Here is a 20,833-nt window from a genome sequence, read left to right as displayed (position 1 = left end):
TCCCTCACGGCTGTCAGCAGAGGAATTGTTGGCTGGTACCAGCAGCTTCTGCAGGAGGGCTGGAAGACGAGGCTCTGGGGCACACTGGTGGCCCACAGACAGAGACAATGTGGATGTAACTTGAAACACCATGGAGTTAAAGACAACCAGTTGCTCTGAAACACTGAGCCTTCTGCTCATTCCTCGAAAAAGAACAACCCTCAAACCAGAATCATCTTTATTTGGATGTGTTTACAGACTCTGTTACTTTTCTTCTTTTTTGACAAAAATATAAAGGTTTCAACAGAAAAAAATGTATAAACTACTTTCCAATCCAGCTTCTCTGAAAACACTGGTTGGCTCGGAGTTGCACAGTATTTCACATAGGTGTGTTTTTAATGTTCATGGAAAAGGGAAGTGGCTATCCTTGACTTTTCAGGAACCTCCCCCTCTGCAAAGGGAGCCTGTCACCCCTGAAGTAACCAGCAGCAGCCCATGTGCACATCAAAACTGTTGACAGAATTCCTCCTGGCAACTTCTTTCCTCAACACAGTTCCCATGGAGACACACTGAGGTTGTTCTCACCTTACACAGTGAGGTGGCAAAGTTGGACCTCCATTAATTTTAAGGAACTACACAGAGTCCTCCACCTAGTAACTAAAGCATCTCCAAAAAATAGTTTCTATCGCCAGCCTAATTGTCCAAAAGACAATCAACAACAAGAAAAATGTGGTTTGCAAGTGGTGTTACTTCCCTCTATGGAAGTATGGACATTTATAACATTTAATAACATTTACAGAGCTAAACAGCAGCAAAATCCAGTGTGTGGTGGCTGGGAGGGCATGGCAGAGGGTCAGCCTGGCAAGCACCTGGTGGGAGCTGACTTCACATAAGAGGCTCTGTATTTCTGAAAGCTCAGCAGCAGAATTTTCCTCTCAATATGCAAACAGGCACTTGGATTTTTCCTTGATGGAACTGGCAATGAAATCAGAAGGAAAACTCACGGTAAAAAGGGCCACTTTTCAGGAAAACAAACGTGAAAATAGAGTCACAGCTCAGCCTCACCTTCTGCGTTGAGACCTAAAGCAGAAACAGACTGAAAGCCTTGGATGAACTACTTCCTGAGAAATTAAGGCCCATTTTTAATCCTGAGCACTACATAGAGGATTTTGCTTTCTGTGTATGTTGTTTTTCTTGACTTCTTTCCCCCTAATCAGCTCTCCTATCTGTCCAAGGTGTTTTGTAGCACACTAGTGATTCAGGCGGTAGAGCCAGATAAATAACTGAGTTATTATCTTTATAATAAATCTCTTTGTAATAAATGCACCTTGTAGCTTGATTTACAGCAAAATCCTCCTCCTCCTCATACTTCCATGATGAGACCTACTTAAGTCAGTGAGACTAGTCATGATGACAAGATAATTAAGTTTTTAGTACAACTCTGGTTAGTGAGCAGAATGCAGTTCTGATATAATGCATCTACTAGCTCCAGTCTGATATTCAAAAGGTGTTGGTGATTTGGGTATTATTCTTAATGTGCTCTGAAAAAAAGCACATTTTTTACATTAAAGCATTAAACCCCATATAGGACGCAATTCAGATCATCTTTTAAATTAAAGTGTTTCTTTTGGAATGGCAAAGTTGAAGTTCAGCCAGCCTAGCAGTGACACCTGCAAACTGACAGCCAAACCCCCCTACACCAAAATGGAAAGATTTGCATGAATGTGTTTTAAAATGACAGGAGACAGGAATTGGAGCTTCTAAGCAAGTTAGACTAAAATTTTAAGAGTGAAATGCCTAAAAATAGGCCCCTGAATGCATAGTTAGGCACCTATATAGAGACTGCTTGATTTTCAGTTGTTCTGATCACCCAGAGCTCCCATTAACGTCAGGAGCAACTGTGGATACTCAGCTCTTCTAGAAATCAAGCCACTTTTATTCAAGGGTCTAAATATGGATGTCTGCGCCCAAGTTTGGGGGGAAAAATACAAAAAATAAAAAAGAAGTCTGGGGTTTTTTTGCTTTTTTTTTTTTGCTACAGAAGACATTTTATAAAAGAGAAGTAATAGCCAAGTTTCATTCTCCTTTCCCCTTACAATGCTTGAAACTGAATCAACAGAACAATTAATAGTGCAACACATCTGTGCCAGAAGATTTTGTCTGAGGTGAATGGAAATCTATTCCAAGATCAGTAGCTCTTAATTAGCAATCTGAAACATTCCATAGATATTTCATATTCTCCGACTGCAAAGTGTTACCAGGCCACCTAAATCTTTTTCATAGTATTTCAGTGTTGCCATTAATAAGCTTTTCAGGCTGGTCTGAGGAACTTTGCAAGATTAACTTTGCAAATCTGTAAGTATTAACTATTTAACTATTTCAGAAATGCCATTTTCTTCTGCTTTTGGATCAAGTACAACCAGCAGACTTGAGCATATTTTTAAATACCATAAACTGTGAAGAAGGGAGAATTAGGCCTTTAATTCTGTCATATGCACTTGGTTGTCAGAAGACTTCTGAATGCTGTTTGCCTAAAGACCTCTTCTGTAAAAGTGATCCTGAGTTGGTTTTGTGTCTAAGCCATTGCCAGTTCATGCTGAAGTGCATAAGAGCCAGTCACATGACAGAAAATCTGCAAGAAAAAAAGAGAATTTATGATGGAATTATATATGACTATAAAGCTGCAAGTGTCAAGGAAGCAACAAATTAAAGGCATGCTAGATGAAGATGATAGATATTTGTTTGTGTGTGTACATAAAATATGATGTAATATCCCTTAATATATTTGTTTGTAGGATATAAACTAAGGGCTCTTGCTGCTGTGTTTGGAAAGAAAAAGTAAAAAGCAAAGACTCTTGTTGCTCTCAACTAAGATTTCAAAAAGAGCCAGGTAGAAGTCAATGCTTTCCTCTGTCATCTGGTTTAGACTACTTCAGTATGTTTGCTTTATTGAACATAATGCCTGGGACATTTTATCTTCCATGTTTCTAGGCAGCATAGTACAGAAGAGCTTTGGTCATGGCTGGGGCATTTGTGCAATCCCTGGCAGATAAAAGATACAACCCTTAAGAAATCAGGACAAATGGTGCAACACAATCACTGGCTGTGTTCTAACACCCAGCAGTGATGGCAGTGGCAAGGAGAAAGCTCATGCTGCTCTGTCATAACCAGGGACATAATTTTAGGTCAAGAGTGAGGCAGAGGGAGACAGTATTATTCTCATTGCAGGAGCGAGCCAGGGGTTTTCAGCAGTCATGAATATTAACCTGACACCTCTCAGCTGTTCTATATTTCTTAAAACATGTCAGTATTTCAGTTGCTAGGAAAGGTAAGGAAAGGGAAAAGACTGGTGCTTTTGTCCTCCCTCAAATCCCCCATACCTCATGTTTTCCCAGCAGCAGCAACAGGATAATGACTCTCGGATATTTTTCTTGGTTAAAGGTAATATCACCTCTTCTCCTGGGATTAATGAACATGGGAGCCAAGTCCAGAAGCCCCCACGTTTTGGCAGTTCCTATGACACTACACTGTTCCCAATCATACCACATCCTTTGGGTGGGTACCCTGTGCAAGTTTCTTCCCCAGGGAACAACTAACATGTAAAAAATGCTCTATCAGCAGCACCATACATAGAATGAGAGGTGAGTGTCTCCACAGGGATGGAAATACACCGTGAGCAGTTGTGGCACAGTGACAGAAAGGGTCTGTGAGGTCCTGTGAGGCTCAGTCACAGCCAGGAGTGAAGGGGACAGCACCGCCATGCATTTGCAAAAGACTCTGTACATGCACAAACTGAGCCCTTTTTGCCCAAATTTTGTAAAATTTTACACTGCAAACATGGCCTAGACCATGGTCAGCTGCTCCAACATCAGTGTCCCAGATGCCTGTAATGACAGCTCAAACCTAAAGAAATACTGAGCTGGAAGTGAACCTGTCATTAATAATGAATTAGATGGATGTTCCACTTCTGCAAAAGCAGTAAGCCAGGACATTTAGAAAGATTACTTTTGTTCTCCTCAAGTTGTAAGCTGCCAACAACCAACCTGTTGCTCAATGTCTCCCAGCAAACTACTGGCACCCAGGCGGAAGAGCTCTGGTGTCAGCCACTCCACTCCCAGCTCCTCCTTCACCAGCATTAGCCAAGTAATAGCTTCTTTGGCTGTCCTAATGCCCCCAGCAGGTTTAAATCCAACCTTTAGAGAGAAAAAACAAAATAGAATAGCAGTCAATGTTTGTACACCTTCAGCCTCAAAGTGCCTGTGATGTAACAGCTCTGCCTGGCAAGGGCCTGACTGCAAACGGGACAAGATCTGGACTAGCACTGGGAGCTATCAAGCCTCAGCCATCACTGCCAAAGATAACATTGCTGAGGGAGCAATACTTTCCACCCCTGTGCACCTTCTCAGGAGCTGGGCTTGAGGTCTTATGGGAGTACTTTGCCTATAGTACAAGGGATTTAGGCAGTGATGCCATGAAGATTTTTTGCCTTTTCTTTTATACCCTTGTTATACCTTTTTACAACTTCTGTATTCTCAGTGCTTTTTGCCTACATTCTTGGACTTGTTTGTTCAGCCAGGACACTAAACATTTTAGAAGCTTTGTAGTTAGGGATCAGAGTGCCCCAGACCCCAAGGTCCTCTCCAGAACACATTCTGTAAACCAAGATAGAACCATCCAGGAGAAGGCTCCTTGGGGAGGGGGTTCACTTGAGCCTCTCATTGGGGAATCTTTGATAGATATGCTAATTAGTAACACCTAGAATGTTATACCAGATCTTTTGGGGTGGGCACTTTGCAGGGTGCATTTCAGTGCATTCGACCTGGCCGTGTGCACCTAAGGATCCTTAAAACAAACACCAAGGTAAAATCCCTTTTTCCCTTCTAACCGGGTTTGACTCTTGATTTTAACACCAGGAAAAAACATCAGCAGGACTGGGATAGCTGCATAATCACACAGTGCCCATGTCATAATCACCTACTGCCAATCTAATTCCAAATATAGAACAACAAATACACAACAATAACACCAAAGATGCTGCTTTTGAGGCAGCTGACTTTGGACAGCAGTGAGAGCTGGTTGTATTTTATAAAAAGCCCGTGCAGCAGAGTTACACATGATTTGACTGTACATTCAAATGTACCAGAGGTTTTATTTTCACTAAAATTTTCCAAACAGGAATTAAATTAGGCCTGTCTTTATCAAAAATTGAAAGCTTTGTGCTTCACAGGAACTGCAAAACTTCTGTCCCCCCACCACAGGCTGGATATGCTTTCAGTCATTCGGTGCGAGATGTGTGTCATATCTGAAGGTGAACTGCCATGTCTGTAAAGGCATAAACACCAAGGAAAACTTATCTTTGAGGTAAAGCATGTCTTGAATCCTGGGATGGACCTGCTGTGCACTTGGCATACACCCCTAGTGCCAGTCCTTTGGTTATGTGCCATTTAAACACGTCTCATCCCGAGAGAGAGCGTGTGACACACAGCTATCAAATCCCTCATCAGAAATGCCAAAATGTTGGCCTGGAGCAGCTACCTAAACTCTTGAAAAACAAGGAGAATCAGGAAAAATTCTTTCTGCATTAAAAAAAAAAGTAAATCTGAACAACATGTAGCACACAGTGATTCTCCCTATGTTTTCTCCTGCCATTAACCTTCACATTCGGCAAGAATTATCATTTTGGTTTTTTATGTAAGCTCCTGAAACCTCACTGCATCAAGGATTTCTTTGTGCCTTATGGATATAATAGTGGAATCAGAAAGTATCTGTTTTTAAATGTGTTTGGTAATCTTTTTAATATAGTGATTTCAGGACCAACAAACACAGAATAAATCCTTCTCTCATGCTGGAGCTTTGTGATAATGGCATATTTCCAATAAGATTAAAAGGAACAAAAGCAGGAAAAGCTTGATAAATCCAAACCACGAAGACTGTGTTTTTGTGGATGGACAAATAGATGTGTGAGTGTATGCAAACATCTGTTAACATTAGATTTTCAAGAAGAATTTAAAGCACAGCAACTGGAAAAGCATCTTCTAGACAATAAGCAAAAAAAGTTGGAATGTGTTTTCTTTCCCTCAGGAAGAGGAATTCTAATGAAATTTGAATTTAGATTTCTTCCTAGAAATGCTACATCTCTTTGAGATAGTCTGTGGCAAAAACAAGTAAAACAGAGTTAATAAGAGAATTAAAACCATCATTCAGAATTCGTTCCCCTTTTAGCAGATTCTGAAAGCTCTTTTCTTTGCAAAAAAAGCTGACAAAGACAAGCCTGTCCTCTCCTCCATTTACCAGCTTTCCAAACAGCACATCTGACTGCCATAAAAACGTAAAAAGGAAGGGGGGTTGGAATTTAATTCAAGAGCAGTACAAAGTCCAGCTACCACTTTCCTGCTGTTTCACAGCATTTCATTATTTTGCTTAATAAGTTCATCTCCTCAAGAATTTTCTCTTCACCTTACATTATTAAAAGTAATAAGTTTTTCTGGATTGGGGGTTTTCCCAACAGAAAAACCAATTTATGTATGTCCTTCAATAATGACAGGAAAAGATTATTTCCCATTATATTGCACACTTTTCATATCACCACCACAGCTTATCAGTCAATAAATGTTACTCTGCAACTTGTTCCTTTCCTTGAAGAAGTTTAATTTCTGTATTAACCTGTTTTTCCCAGGCAACGCCTTGCTAGAAAGCATCCCTACAGCAGCAAAATTAGTTTGTTAAAGAAACCATTTAGAAATTTCTTGCCACTGATAATATTGTCTTCAGTTAATAAAAGTACATAAAGTCAGTTTACATCTAATTCACTGACACACACATGCACACGGACACGAGCACTTATTCTTAACAACACATTTCATACCATGAATGCGTCCTTTGAAAGCAAAAGGTGAATTCAACATTTATATCCAATTATGGGGACAAAGCTGTGTTAATGCAGCAGGGACCAACTTGTGGCACACAGCTCGTGCAAGCGGCACTGGTGCCCGGGGGAGCTGCCTCATGCTGGGCAGTGATGGTGCTCCCACACAAACAAGACTATTGGAGCTGCTCCAGCTGTTGTGTGGCAGAGAGAGGCAGGCTGGGGAAAGCAGGAGTGGGGATAACCCAGGGATCCATGCTGGCCTCATCTAGATGGCTACAGAGAGTAGATGGACACACCTCTAACCTGGTGTCACACGTTGCTCAAGGCCCAACAGACCCTAGAGCCATCTCAGCCCCCATCCCACTGCTCATCCCACGTCCTGACATTGTACCTTGCAAGGCCACCTGTGGAAGGGACAGAAGGATAAGCTAGAGAAGGAGGGAAGGGTGGCCAGAAATGGGGAGAGGCTCTTAGCTAGAGATGTGGCTTCTTCTCCTGGTGCTGAAGGTGAGGACCAAGCCCACTGCTGACCACCAGCACCAGATCTAACTGGCAGCCCCCACTTGCCCACGGATAAATGAAGTGAGAGGTGGCTTAAGCCCTCCTGGGAATCTCCTCCCTTCTCAATATTTCAGCACAAGGATGAATGCACAGACAGTTCATTGCTGTACATTCCCCTTTTCTCCACTGACCTCGCTCTACAGCGACCTGATCAATAAACATTAAGTACCAGGACATAATGTTCTTCCAACCCCTGTCCCCTCTCTCCTTCCTTCCATCCCAGGCAACGGGATACAACTGGATCTGCCTCCTTGTCCCCTTGGAAAGCATCTCTGGCAAGGGAAGAAAGAGCAAAATGCATCCCTTGGGCTGCCAGAACAAAGTCAGGAAATCCAGTTGTGTACACTGGAGAGACGTGATGGCTCTGAATTTGTACAGCTCTGCTGAGGTTTATGGGAGCATGTCAGCCACTGCCAGCCTGAGATTCGCTCTGTTATTAGTGGACATCCCCACTTAAATGGTGAAGCAAAATTCAAATCCAAATGCAGCAGGGAACGCTTTGATTGCATGAGCTTTTATGGAATGAAGTAACAGCTCTTCAAGGGAGAAAAGACAAAAGCAGAAAAAAAAAATAAAAGGAATATTAGCAAATCAATCCTATTACATTCTTATTTCTTTCTGAATGAGCCTGTTTGGTTAATTTGTACAAAGGAAATGAGAACTACCTTGTAGCCAGTTTGCCAGTAGTATTCCTTAATGGTTCGCATCATGACTATGCCAACGGGAAAGGTCGCATTTTCCACCTCCTTTCCTGTAGATGTCTTTATAAAATCGGAACCTGAAAGGAAGTAAAATGTTTTATAGCAGTTTTAGAACAAGAGCCCCTCTGCACATACAAGTTCACAGCCTCCTGTGATGCCCTCCTGCTTCACAGCAATTCTGAAGCATTCCTCTACACATATGTCCCCATGGTGTATATAAATCAACATTTTAGTATTTCCACAAGGATCTTTGAGATAGAAACTATTTTATTCAGGTTTTTTTTTAATTTAACTTTGCATCTACTTAGTCTCACATTTGCCAGTCTGGTATTGTATCTCCTGCAGCTGTTTTTAAGAGAAGGGAAAGATATCTCAGATGTGTTTACTAAACCAGCTGTGTAATACTGTAAACCAAGGGAAAACTCCCCTTTTATGCATTTTGCAATCGTAACATTGCAAGTTACTACACTGAAAGCCACGCTCTGATTTAATGCAGTTACAAGGTCAAAACATCTGCATTATTAAAAGAACAAGAGTTAGCCTTGGCTTATTTTTTTCTGCTTTCTCACTTGTGAATAACATTCTTTACTGCCTGTCTTAATACTTGTGTAACGTTCTTGGGTATTCTTGCTGTTCTGCCTTGGCTTGAAAGAAATCCTGAAGTACAGTGTAAGAAAAAATAAGAAACTAACAAAAAATAATGAGCCTTGCAGTGCATGATCCAGCATTGACAGAATACAATGACAAAACTTCTTTAATTTCATTAGGACGCACTTCATCCCTAGGAACCTACTTCTTAGAAAAGGTGTACTGTGGGATCATTAATTATCAAAAGTAATTGGGAGAAGAAGAGGGATAATTCAAACATCATGTAGTAGTGCATCATCCACTTAAGTCAATTGGAACTGCATCTGCTTCCACTTCAAATTTGGCTTAGGGTCCATTTTGTCTCTTATGTGAATGATGATGCCTCTACAACATCCCCTAGAGTAGGGACAGGGAGTTTCAGCACCGGCTCCAGCTAAGGAGTTGCCTTGGCTACATTCTGTGTGCTGCAGCACACTCCAGAGAGTGTCTCCTGATGGCACAGCTGACTGGCACACAGCTGGGTCTCAGCCTGATGGCAAGGCAACACAAAGCCAGGCATGCTCCTGTGGCTGATTTAAACACAATCAAATGGTATCACAAACTTTGGGGTTTCTTAGACCACAGTTTTCGCTGTAGGCTTCCAGACTAGGCAGCATCTCAGCCCAGTGGTGATTCAATTGCACCCTCCTGTGACAATTTCCACTCTGGAGAGAAACAGCTATTTGCAAGAAGGATTCCAACTCCAGGGAAAGTGCAATGTGCGAAAGAGGCAGTTAATAGTTGATAGAGCTTTGCAAAGAACGGAGCACACACGAGAGACAATTGAGTTGCACATTTCAGAGCTGCCCCCTTCCAGAGAGACACTACGAACATCTGATAGTCACATTAAAACAAGGAGCAGTGGAAGTGAAACTTCAACATCACCAAATTATATTTTTAATTTCCCTTTCGAAATGTAGCACTTAAAGTCCTTCAGTGCAATACTTCATTTTTTTTCTACTATAAGGTAAGTCAAAGCTTTTATAAGTCTTATAATTACAAGTCTCTATGGTACAGTTTCATTAAAAACTTTCATTAAACAACAGCTGCCCTTGTATATGGTCTTCTAATCAATTTGGTCAAACAGAATGACTTCTAATCAGCTGTTGATAAAAATAGAAGATGAAATTTTAATTCTAATAGATTAACCACAAACTCAAGATAGTCTTCAAAATCCATCTAGTTCTATTCTCCAGTGGATTTAACGACTATTCAGCAACTCATTACTAAATAGAACAAGATGAACATTTTCCAGTTCATTAAAGAAATGTACTATGTATTTTTGCATTGTCCTCATGATTCGTTACGGGGAGTCTTAATTACAAGATAATGGATAATGGTTATTAAATGCAGACTCCAGTAATGAAGCTCTATTCATTTGCGAGCCTCAGAGACTGCAAAGAGGGGAAAATAAAATTACTAGCTTCAAAAGATTAACGGATCAAATTATTATTCAATTTTGAAAATCTCATTCAGACTTCATAGAAACAAGAAGAGATTAAAAACTAGTATTAGTACAAAAGTTGTGCATTTATATATTTATTTTTAAATAATATCTTAAGGCTATTACCAGAATAATCAGCTTTAGATGTGATTATTAGACAAACATACAGCCAATTTAGTAGCATCCTCTAACAATGAAAACAATACATTTTTCTTTCCCGAACAAATTCTTTTTATGACACAAGAGCTTGCTAGCAGGACTGCAGGCAGCCCCTTGCAGAAGACAGAGGACCCACACCAGCACAGAGAGCCACAATGGAAGGTGCTATTAACTTTTGGATTTCAGCAATGAAAAGGGGGATTTAAAAATCAAGCCCTGCCATAAAAGGCACCTCATTTAGCAGACCTCGTGCCAACCCTGTAATAATAAGGGAGTTTCACCCAGTCTATTTCTTATTTAAGTTTTCAAAGACAAGTCTAAGGAATTAAGTTCAGAAGGAGTTTCACCTGGAAATTTAGGTGATGATTTAGAAACCTGAGTTTTATCACCCATCTTCTCATGTTCCTGTGAACGTATACACTCAAAAAATCAAGGCTAAGGTTAAAATACATGCTGGATGGCTTTCCCCTTCCTTAGAGTAGATTACACGATTCAATGAAGCATTAAATCCAACATTTCACAAAATTAGTTATTCAGGGTAGATTTCTAGGCCTAGTGAGCCTGGAAAAGACCACACTCCCTACTTCTATTTTCCAATGTGAAGCCACACCAGTACATTTCCTTTCAAGGCAGCAAGTCATGTAAGACTCACTGAACCAGGGAGATAGGACGAGCTCTGCTTAGAACGTGGTGCCAGTAACACCAAGGCTGTGGGTTCAACACAAACAGGCCATTTACCTCAGAGGAAGTCCATTACGTTATTTCTGTTCTAGATACACAGCCTCGTTTATGGTGGCACCTGAACAAAGTTGCAGAGCTGAGGTATCCAGAAGCTGAGGGACTTGCCCAAGGTTTCTCAGCAAGCATTTGGCAGGGCATGGATTGAATGCTCTGGTCTCCCAGAAGGTCAGAAGAGCTCCCAGAACTGGCCTGCCCTATTGCTATCCTGTACATCAACTGGAAACTCTACAAAGCTTTCCAGTCCACGTAACATTGAAGCAGAGCATGAGAAGTGGAGAATCTTATTTAGATGACAGCATCCAGGAAGCACACTCTGATTCCATAATTAAGCAATAAGGAATAATAAGCAGCACAGCAATCGTGGAGTAATCACAACCTTTTGGTTGTGAAGTGCTTCAAATGCCCTTGGGGAATGATTATCTCCTGATAACTACAGACTCTGTGTTGCTGCCTTAGTCTCAATAAAGAACAAAGATGTGGCTGGCAGTTTTAAACAATAGTTTAGAGAGAGATGCTTGCAGAGGGACAATTACACCGTGCTACTTTGTAAGTATTTGCAACGAGCACAAATATATCTTCATTGCTGCAACTGAGAGAACACATATCCTACCAAGACTTCCAGGACTGGTGGCAAAAAGTGGCACTCCGCTCAGAGGACCTGCAAAACCACCTGCTGTTTCTGCTGACAAGGTAGCAATGACAAAACAGTACCATATCAAATGTGCACGAAGTCCCATTAGCAAGTCATCTTTCTATTTTATGAGCACCTAAACTAAGGGTCTTCAGATTCATACACAATTAGCCTTACTAAGGGTGACCAGGTTAACAACCCTCTGAAAATAAGAGGCAGGGCAAGATATAAAAGGCTAATGTAGCAGCTAATTCTTGTCAGCTGAGTTATCCTAATTGTCCCACTTACATGTCCTTATCCTGCCCCAGCAGCAAGATAAAATACATTCCCTGTTAGCTTAACTTTGCCATCCAGGAGAACAGAACACGAAGCTGTGGTAACTCACTTTAGCAGTGGCTCACCAGGCTCCATGACACACGGCTACACTGCCAGACCACTTGGTTAGGTGCCTATGCTTTTATGTTTTCACACGCCTGTGTCTCAGCTACCATTGAAAAATGCTGGTTTATAACTTGGTCTGTTGAGACCTGCCCATTTTTTGCAACTCCTTTCAGAAAAGTACCTGCACAGAGGGGAAAAAAAATCCCATCACAGGGCTCCACATTTAATGTCTGTTTACAAGTAAGACAACCTTTTGAAAACCCATCCTATCATCCCAGCTTGGTTTCCAAGACTCAGAATGGATGCTGCCTTTCTTGTACAGCACCTCCAGGAGCAGGGGTTCTGCAGGCCAAACGATGCCCTCAGGAACACTTACACATGCACACAAAGGGACAAATTATTAAGTCCATACTTATGCAAAATTCCCTGTAGATGAAGCCTGAAAGAATTCAGCATTGCTGAATTATGCACAGCTTGCTAATGCACTGTTACAGTGTCTATCACAGGTCTCCACAGAATACTATTACTTAATTAGTATTAGTTTCTTGTGTATTCATTTAAAATGCTTCTTCAGAAGGTTCAGCAGGAAGAGCCATACCACCTTCTGTTGCTCGGCTACATAGCACAGGCACTTGCTATTTTTAGAGCATTCCTTCCAATCCAATCCCTGTGTGGCACGGAGAAAGAGAAGATAAGTAATTGACACGTGCTCCGGGTGCAAAGACCACAGCTGGAACCGCTGTCACTGGTGGCACCTGGCTTGGAGCCACCCTGAAGCACAGAAGGAAACATGCTCCCAGTCACCTCCCCACATTGCCATGCAGAAGCGGTGCTGGGAGATGCCAAGGTGCAGGAGTTCAGGCAATTACGTGCTGCTGGAACAGCCCCTCCTCTTCCTCTCCAAAGAGGAAGCAGCAGTATATCCTCCCAGGAGTGAGACGTGGGACAACAAAGAAGTGTAACGAATTCCTGTATTGTTATCCGCTTGTAAAATTTCATGTCTCTTTGCCATGATCTCGTTTTTCTTCTTCAAAAGGGTGTACCACATACTACACCCAGGGGTGTTACAGTGTATGACCTACGTTAACCTTACTTCTGTTTGCAGATGGCATTACTGGAACCACTGAAGCAGTTTGCCTAATGACACATGGCCAGCCAAAGGCAGAAAGAAGAAATAAATCAAGACATCCCAACACCTAATCCTAACCTTACTATCACTGGGAAAAACCAGACCTTTCTCTCAGCTTACCCACTTGCAATGCTGTTTCCTCTACAAGCCATTCTGTGGGCTATTTTTTGCCACGCTCCTGATTTCGAGCAAGATTCAAAACAAAAGAGACATCAGGAGAAATCTCCTCCCTAGCTCAGCTTGAGAGCGCAGCACGCTGCACCCAGGGCAGGAGGCAGTGCTGGTGGCACAGCTCTGGCCCCAGATTCCCAAACCCATGGTCCCCTCCAGCACTTACTGATGAAGCAACAGAAAGATTGGCCTCTCTTTTCAGACTGAGCACAAGCGCTCTGGTTCTCAGCACTGAGCCACGTGCTCTGGCTAGGATGGGTGGAAAAAGCAAAGTGCTGTGGGAGAAACCGGACTTGATTTGAAAATCTCCCCCTTTGAGCTTCCTTTGCAAACACTGAAACACATTGCATCATTTTTCTTGTTCACACTTAAATTAACCTAAGCAATGATAAACTATCTTAAACTGTGATATAATTAAAACAGCACTGGTCTAGGTCAGGCTTTTACCCTCTTGGCATTCTTGGTTTTGGATCAATACATCTCAGCCTCTCAAAATGTTGTCCAGCACATGACATATTACAGACTGAGGCTGAAACCCTGATATATCTACCAGTAATAGCACTGCAATTTGGAAGAAAATAATAAATATGCATGATGGCTTAGAATCACAGCACAACATGGCATATTGCATTCCATGTTTTAGCAACCACATTTGGCTTTGTGCTTTTTAACGTTGGTAACAACTTTGAAACAAATATGTTAACGTTAAATCTCAGGTACACTTACGTATTGTCTATTAGCTCGTAACAAAATTACTCAAATTGAAGAAATAGCTGTTTAAAATCAATTTGGAAATACTCCACGCTGAATAAAGCAAGTAGAAAATAAGTCTACTTTATCAAGAAGGTGCTATGAATTTTAAAGATTGAAAAAAATCCACCATACATAATACAGCCAAAATCATGGCACTTCAATGTCATTCTGAGTGTTTTTCAACACCTGATGTAAAAAGCAGTTTAAGATTCTGTTCCTACTCTTACCCAGAGAAAGGTAAGATTGATTTTTGAGCTTTAAAAGTCTATGTCTTAATGCCACAGTCAGAACCTGTCCAGCATGCAGCCTCTTTGTCATGCAGAGGACAAACAGCAGCATCAGCCCCTCTTCCACACTGTTCCCTACAATCAAAGGCAGCTGGCACGGGTGAAGGCTTCAGTACCAGGGGGATTTCCAGGATCAAAGGTATTCTCCTTGAGCAATTGGAATGGTCAATGTTTGGCCTTTTGGCTTTGCCTGAAAATCAAAAAATATAAGGTGCCAGATCTCACCAGACTCATCTGTGATCTGTTTGTTTCCACATGGCTTTTACAAATTAGGTAGAACAGATGTCTTGGGGGCTTGCATAGAGGGATGAATATTCCACTTCGGTGATCATGTGATTACTAGGAAAATGTGAAGCGCTTTTAGCTTATTTTTTATGACACTCTAACGTCTTCAACACCAACAAGCTGCAAACACATAGATTTTATCATGGACTTCCTGGATTCCCCTGATGCAACAAATATCCAAAGGGTAACACCCTGGATGGCCTTACCTATACATAAGGCATCACAATGCTTGTTTTTAAAGGCCATCAGTCTTACTTAAAACTCCTGCTCTCCAGAAGATTTTGCCCCTCAGAGTGTTGCCTTTTTTTTCTCCACCTTGATAATTTGGCATCTGGCAAAACTGCAAAAGCCCACGTGTGTAGGCTGCAGTGTAGGTGAGAACTTCGAGGTACAGGCAGATGTTTTCACCACTGTCAGTGGGGTTGTTTTGCAATGTTTCTAACTCTTCAGGCAGCCTGAATACCAAAAACCTGCCAGCTCCCTTCAAAGAAAAAAACAACCAAAACCCCTGACTGTGCAGCCACACTCCAAGCAGGAGGCACCTCTCTGCTGGCGGTCAGGGAAAGACACTTCTGGTTTTTTAAGAAATCCTTTTTTCCTCCCATTGCATTATTAACAATGCTTACATGGCAAAACTAACAATTTTGTTTCAAAGGGATGCCTTATGAAGGTGTGCTGCTGATCAATCCAGTCTGAGTTTTCTGGCATAGTATCTACTGAGCACTACTTGAATGAAGGAAATTAAAAAAGACCAGTAAGCACCATCAAAAACAGGCAGCAACTCATAAAAAGGTATTTAATATGCCAGGGCATTGTTTCTTCACCTCCCTTTGTCAACAGCCCGTGTGCTGATCTTACCACAGACTGCAATTATGGTGAGCATCTCAAACCAAAAGCACCAACAATCTGATTAACTGCATGGGTTTGGTTAAAGAAATAATTGAAACTGATAGAGAAATGCTGATCTCACCAGACCACTGGCAAAACAAAGATGATATTCCAGTCTTCAAATCCACATTTTATATAAAGGTTTTACATTTTTAAAAACTTACACGAAATATATATTATAATTTTGAACTTTGGCATTCCATTCTTTTTACTGAAATACTGTGAATCAAAGAAATTGAATATCAAACTCTCTTTGTGTTAGATGTGTATATATATCCTCATAGGTATTTAGTGGCAAGTTATTAAATGTCACTATTCATTGAGACAGTACATTTTATGTCTTCCTTACAGAAAAAAAACCCCCATCTATGTAAAATTTGCAGCAATATTTCAGAGCCTCACTCTGGTCTCAATGACTTCTTCCCTCACACGTTCAGAAATAGAGGTGGTCAAGCAGAACATCCCCTGTGTTCTCCTGAGCTGTCGCGTGCCAAAGTGCAGAGGCAGCGACGGTGTCAGCGTCGCACCAGGAGGTGTGACCACCCTGTCTGTACCTTTCCTTCTGGCATAAACAGCACAAAAGCGGCGAGGAATTCTGTGTTCAGCAACGTCAAATCCCGTGCAAAGGTACCTGGTAAGTATTTATGTTGGAAGATGTGGTTCTGGGGTGAAGTACAGCAGTGTTACATATCCCTTATCTATCAACTAAGCACTGTATTCACATCCGTGGAGGGCTTTAAGGCCCCCAGACATTAGCCCAAGGCAAAACCACATTGTCTCCATTTAATTACCTATCTTTTCATACTGACTGTGATCCAAATGACTGAGTTAAACAAAATGGTTACTAGTAACAGGAGACCATTGATAACCAGCAAGCTGAGGTGGGCGTACGTGCACAGAGTTCAAAAGAAAATGATGCTGCTGCATGCTGTTTACTTCTCCAGTATGAATTTATAAAGTGTATTAGCACGAATTAAAAGGATTAAAATCCCAGGAACCAATGAAGTCAAAGAGAAATAGAAAATGGATTCAGTCCTAAAAAGATAAAATTATTTAACAACTTATTAAAACAGTTCATCATTGTAATTAAAATCCAAGTGCCTAGAAAAAAGTGCCACAAGAAAGGTAATTATTTATGAGGAGACTTTAAAAAGCCATTCATAGTGAATTTGGGAGAGAATCAGCCTGAAAGAGTTGGTAGTAGAAAGAAATTGTTTGTTTATTCATAAAACTTATTTTGGTCTAGCCTACCACTAAGAATCCCTAACATCTGCTCAATGGCAGCTGTAAGTAACATTAGGAACACTCAGCCAGTTTATATCTTTCCTTTTTATTAAAAAGTAAACAGGTCTTTTTAAATTATTCACTAGTAAATTAACATAAAAATCAGTGCTGTAGCTAACCACATTTTGTGGAAAGGCATCTGCAAGCTTTGCATGATCACGATGATCTCAATCTTTCTACATTTCACTGACTATTTTACTCTTTATGTGATGTCCCACCTAATTTAGCAAATGAAAACGTAGACAACTCACAAGCCATACAGGAGGCACAGCCATGAAAATACAAAATGCACCACTGGTACCTCAAAAGCCACATTAGTTGCCTCCTTCTGACTTTAACTGATTCCGTTCTTACCTTTCCTTTGCCTTCCGCTGCATAAAAATTCCCCCTCAAATAACCTCAGATCTCTCCTGCTTCTGTCTTTCAGGAGCAAGACATTCATTAGACAGGAAGGAGCAACAAAATACAGAGGTGTTACTAATCAGTAATTATTTGTTCTCATCTGCAGCACTTTTATACATAGGTGACAAAGTGCTCTGCGTGTTCCTGTGTTTCACTCCAAAACTGTGTTCTTATGACAGTAAAAAAAGGCACAGGAATACTTCAAACCTAAAAGCTTCTCTTTACCTCTGAATAACTTTTTTTTTACTTAATCTCATCAACATTTTAGAAGAAAAATATTTTACTTTCTTTCTGAGTTCCTCTCCCAGCTTCAGTGCTTACTTCATAATACAAACAAGTCCCTGCAAATGAACTCACCAAGAAGTTGTTCAAGGGCATGGAGTAGCTCTGTTTATTTTACTAGGATATTTTTGTTTTACTTCAAGGGAAAAACCAAGCATTTCTGCAGTGCTCTCTGGAGGCAGTTAATTTAAAGCTGAGCTGTAATTCTAACCCAGGCACTGGAAATGGCATTGTTACAATAGCACAGGGTCCATCCAGCTGAAGTTCCTGAGGAGTCTGCCTTGAAGCCACAACCATGCTGCAACTGGCAACCAAGCAAGCTGCTGAGAAGCTGAATTTGCTGAGATCCAGAGCAGCTGCAAACACAGTGCCTGATTACAACATAAACCTAACTAGTTAGCTATCAACAGTATTTATGGTATCATGGTAGCAGAGAACCAGCTGAGACATGCCAGCCCTCCTCTTCCTGGGGACTAGGAGACCTGAGAAACACAGCATCCCTTTCCATCATACCCCACCAAGCTGCTTCCTCATCCTGGGGGTCAGCTTTGTTCCAAAGCTCCATTTATGAGTAAGGCTTTGTGCTTCCTTTGAGTTCTCCACAGGTTCACTTTCCAGGACTAGTGGGAAGGAGGCTTTTGAAGATACACGACTCACAATTTTGTATTCCATAATTTAAGTGCAACGTGACGCATGGAACATGGAACATCATCCCTTGTTTCCTTTTTGGTCTGTTAGAGGTGAATTAACAGATCTTCATGACAAACTGCAAGACTTCACTCCTTCACTCCTCTGATGTTTGGGATAGGCTGGTAAATTGGACATTGGATTTGCAACATGACTACAAAGGTGATGGAAAGAAGATGTTCTACTAAAGAAGAGGTCCTGGTATCACCAAGGAGGAATCTTTTCTACATCTCAGATTTAGGGAGAACTCAACTTTAGAAATCAGCTGCAGTTGTACACTGCAGGGAAATCACTTTGTAGCCTGAATGCTAGCAGGAAAGAAACATCAAAGGTACAAAAGACAATCAGCTGTCAGATCCCTGTTGATTTGCCATGAAGACTATGGCCTTTGCTGTCAATTTTGTCTTTGAAAAATTCCCTCAGAATGAGGACTACTACAGAAACCTCTGGTAAAGCTATTGTCTCTAGTAACTGTAAAGTAAGCACAGGCAGAAATCTTCATTTGTCTTACCCGAGAGATGCTGAATTCTAAAACTACAATTTCTGAAAAGGAATAAAAAAAAAACAAAAAAACAACCAAAGAACAAAATCAAATCAGGAACATTTCCCAGAGGATGAAATTCCAAAGTATAGTGTCAAAGAAGGGAATATCTTCCGTTCTTTCCAAAATCCCCCCAACACAATTTGAGCCACAAGAATCAAGAGGAACACAGAATGGCTGGGAGACAGACCCCAAGTAACCCAAGTACCTGCCAAGGAAATTCAAGTTCCTTGTACAACTCATCAAAAACACTGCAAGCAACCACAGAGGCAAGCTGGAAGAGTCTCTTTCCAAACACCATTGTAATGAGCATATTTCTGAGTATTGCTATGTCCTATGTTCATGTTCTGATAGCAATCTTTTCCTTTGAGAACATGACTCAAATAGACTGACAAAGTCTGTTAGGCAGGCCTTTGGAATTCTGGTGAAAACTTGACATTTATAAGGAAGGAACAATGTCAAACACAAGCAGCCAGGAGGACCAACCATGTCCTGGGGGGGGGCATCAGGCACAGCATCACCAGCCAGGCAAGGGAGGGGATTGTCCTGCTCTGCTCTGCACTGGGGTGGCCTCACCTCAAGTCCTGGGGGCAGCTTGGGGTGCCACAGTATAAAAAAGACATTAAACTATTAGAGAGCATCCAAAGGAGGCCACGAGGATGGTGAAGGGCCTTGAGGGGAAGCTGTGTGAGGAGCAGCTGAGGGCACTTGGTTTGCTCAGCCCGGAGGAGACTGAGGGGACACCTCAGTGCAGTTACAGCTTCCTTGTGAGGGGCAGAGCAGGGGCAGGCACTGATCTCTTCACTCTCACGACCAGTGACAAGACTTGAGGGAACTGCATGAAGCTGAGTCAGGGGAGGTTTAGGCTGGATATGAGGAAAAGGTTTTTCACCCAGAGGGTGTCTGGGCACTGGAACAGGCTCCCCACCGGGGTGGTCACAGCACCAAGCCTGACAGAGTTCAGGAAGCATTTGGACATTGCTCTCAGACACATGGTGTGACTCTTGGGGTGTCCTGTGCAGGGCCAGGAGCTGCACTCAGTGATGCTGATGGGTCCCTTCCAACTCAGTATATTCTGATTCTGTGACAAATGCATTTGCATTTGACCAGTCTCGTGTAGCTCAGTGAGGAATGAGTTCATGCAGCCCAGCAGTCAGCTGGGGTATTCAGTCTGTTTCTCTGCACTTCATCAGGTAACACTTCAAAATGCAGCATCAGCACCATTAGGACATGATTTGTTAAAAGCTCATGAATGTCTTTATATTGGTATCAGTGTATTTTAACATACAGCTTTATTAACATTCAGGTAAGGAAACAATCCATGCCCTCCTCACAGGAAACTTCTTGTTTCATAGTGACTAGTTTCTGCCCCACTTTAATGGCTCAACAGGTATTTCTCTTATATTTGTACTCATCTCTTGTTATGCCTCTTTGTTTTCACTGTGTCCTTGTGATTAAATGGGTAGATTCAAGTGAGTATCCAGAGCTTTTAAAATAACCTAATGATGTTCAAGATCACATATTCCTGTTGTATTTTTCCACTTAACACATTTCTCTTTAGAAGTCTAAATCCACATTGCTGCTGCCATGAGCAAGTATCTTCAAATTAGACAGGCACAACCACTAAGCCTTGATACCTTAAAAAGCAACAAAAAAATATCCAGGACCTGCAACCTTAAAATCATGCTTAGTTTATTTCCACATCTATATTAAGTTTCTGTTAAGGGACTGGATTTTCTAACTAGTGCTCCTACTTGCAATCTCTTAAAAGATACTTCAATATTTCATAAGCCAATATAATATAATTGATAGATACAGTAAATTAAATATTTATTTCTATTTTTCACTGGTTTAGTAGAATTTAACACCTGCTGCTGACAGAATAAAAAAACCCAACCCGAAATATCAGAGAAATAAATAGTACCCAGTACATCTATTGATTTTACATAATATTTCCATGTTTTAAAATTGCATTCTCTCAAGCCATTACCTTCAATACCAGAGCTTCCCAGATGCAAAGTTTTTTGCCAGG

At 41.3% G+C, this 20,833-nt stretch overlaps 1 protein-coding gene across 2 annotated transcripts in view; it reads right to left on the bottom strand.

Moving 5' to 3' along the window:
- Positions 1–200: 200 nt before the first annotated feature.
- Positions 201–20,833, bottom strand: part of DERA (deoxyribose-phosphate aldolase) — a 47,889-nt gene continuing 27,256 nt past the window's right edge. Inside the window, exons 7-9 of one of the 2 annotated variants that reach the window (XM_042050263.1) lie at positions 8,074–8,186; positions 4,023–4,172; positions 201–2,611 (exon numbers count right to left, since the gene is read on the bottom strand). In XM_042050263.1, coding sequence (XP_041906197.1) covers positions 2,555–2,611; positions 4,023–4,172; positions 8,074–8,186 — 320 coding nt within the window. In that variant the 3' untranslated portion in view covers positions 201–2,554. The remainder of the gene's footprint in view (positions 2,612–4,022; positions 4,173–8,073; positions 8,187–20,833) is intronic. The other variant, XM_042050264.1, reaches the window with a different exon arrangement.

Source organism: Corvus kubaryi, unplaced genomic scaffold, assembly GCF_017639235.1.
Source record: "Corvus kubaryi isolate FWS band 111438036 unplaced genomic scaffold, C.kubaryi_AGA036_p1.0 72, whole genome shotgun sequence".
NCBI lineage: Eukaryota > Metazoa > Chordata > Aves > Passeriformes > Corvidae > Corvus > Corvus kubaryi.
Note: the sequence above shows the minus strand (reverse complement) of the source record. Positions and strands in the feature narration are given on the sequence as shown.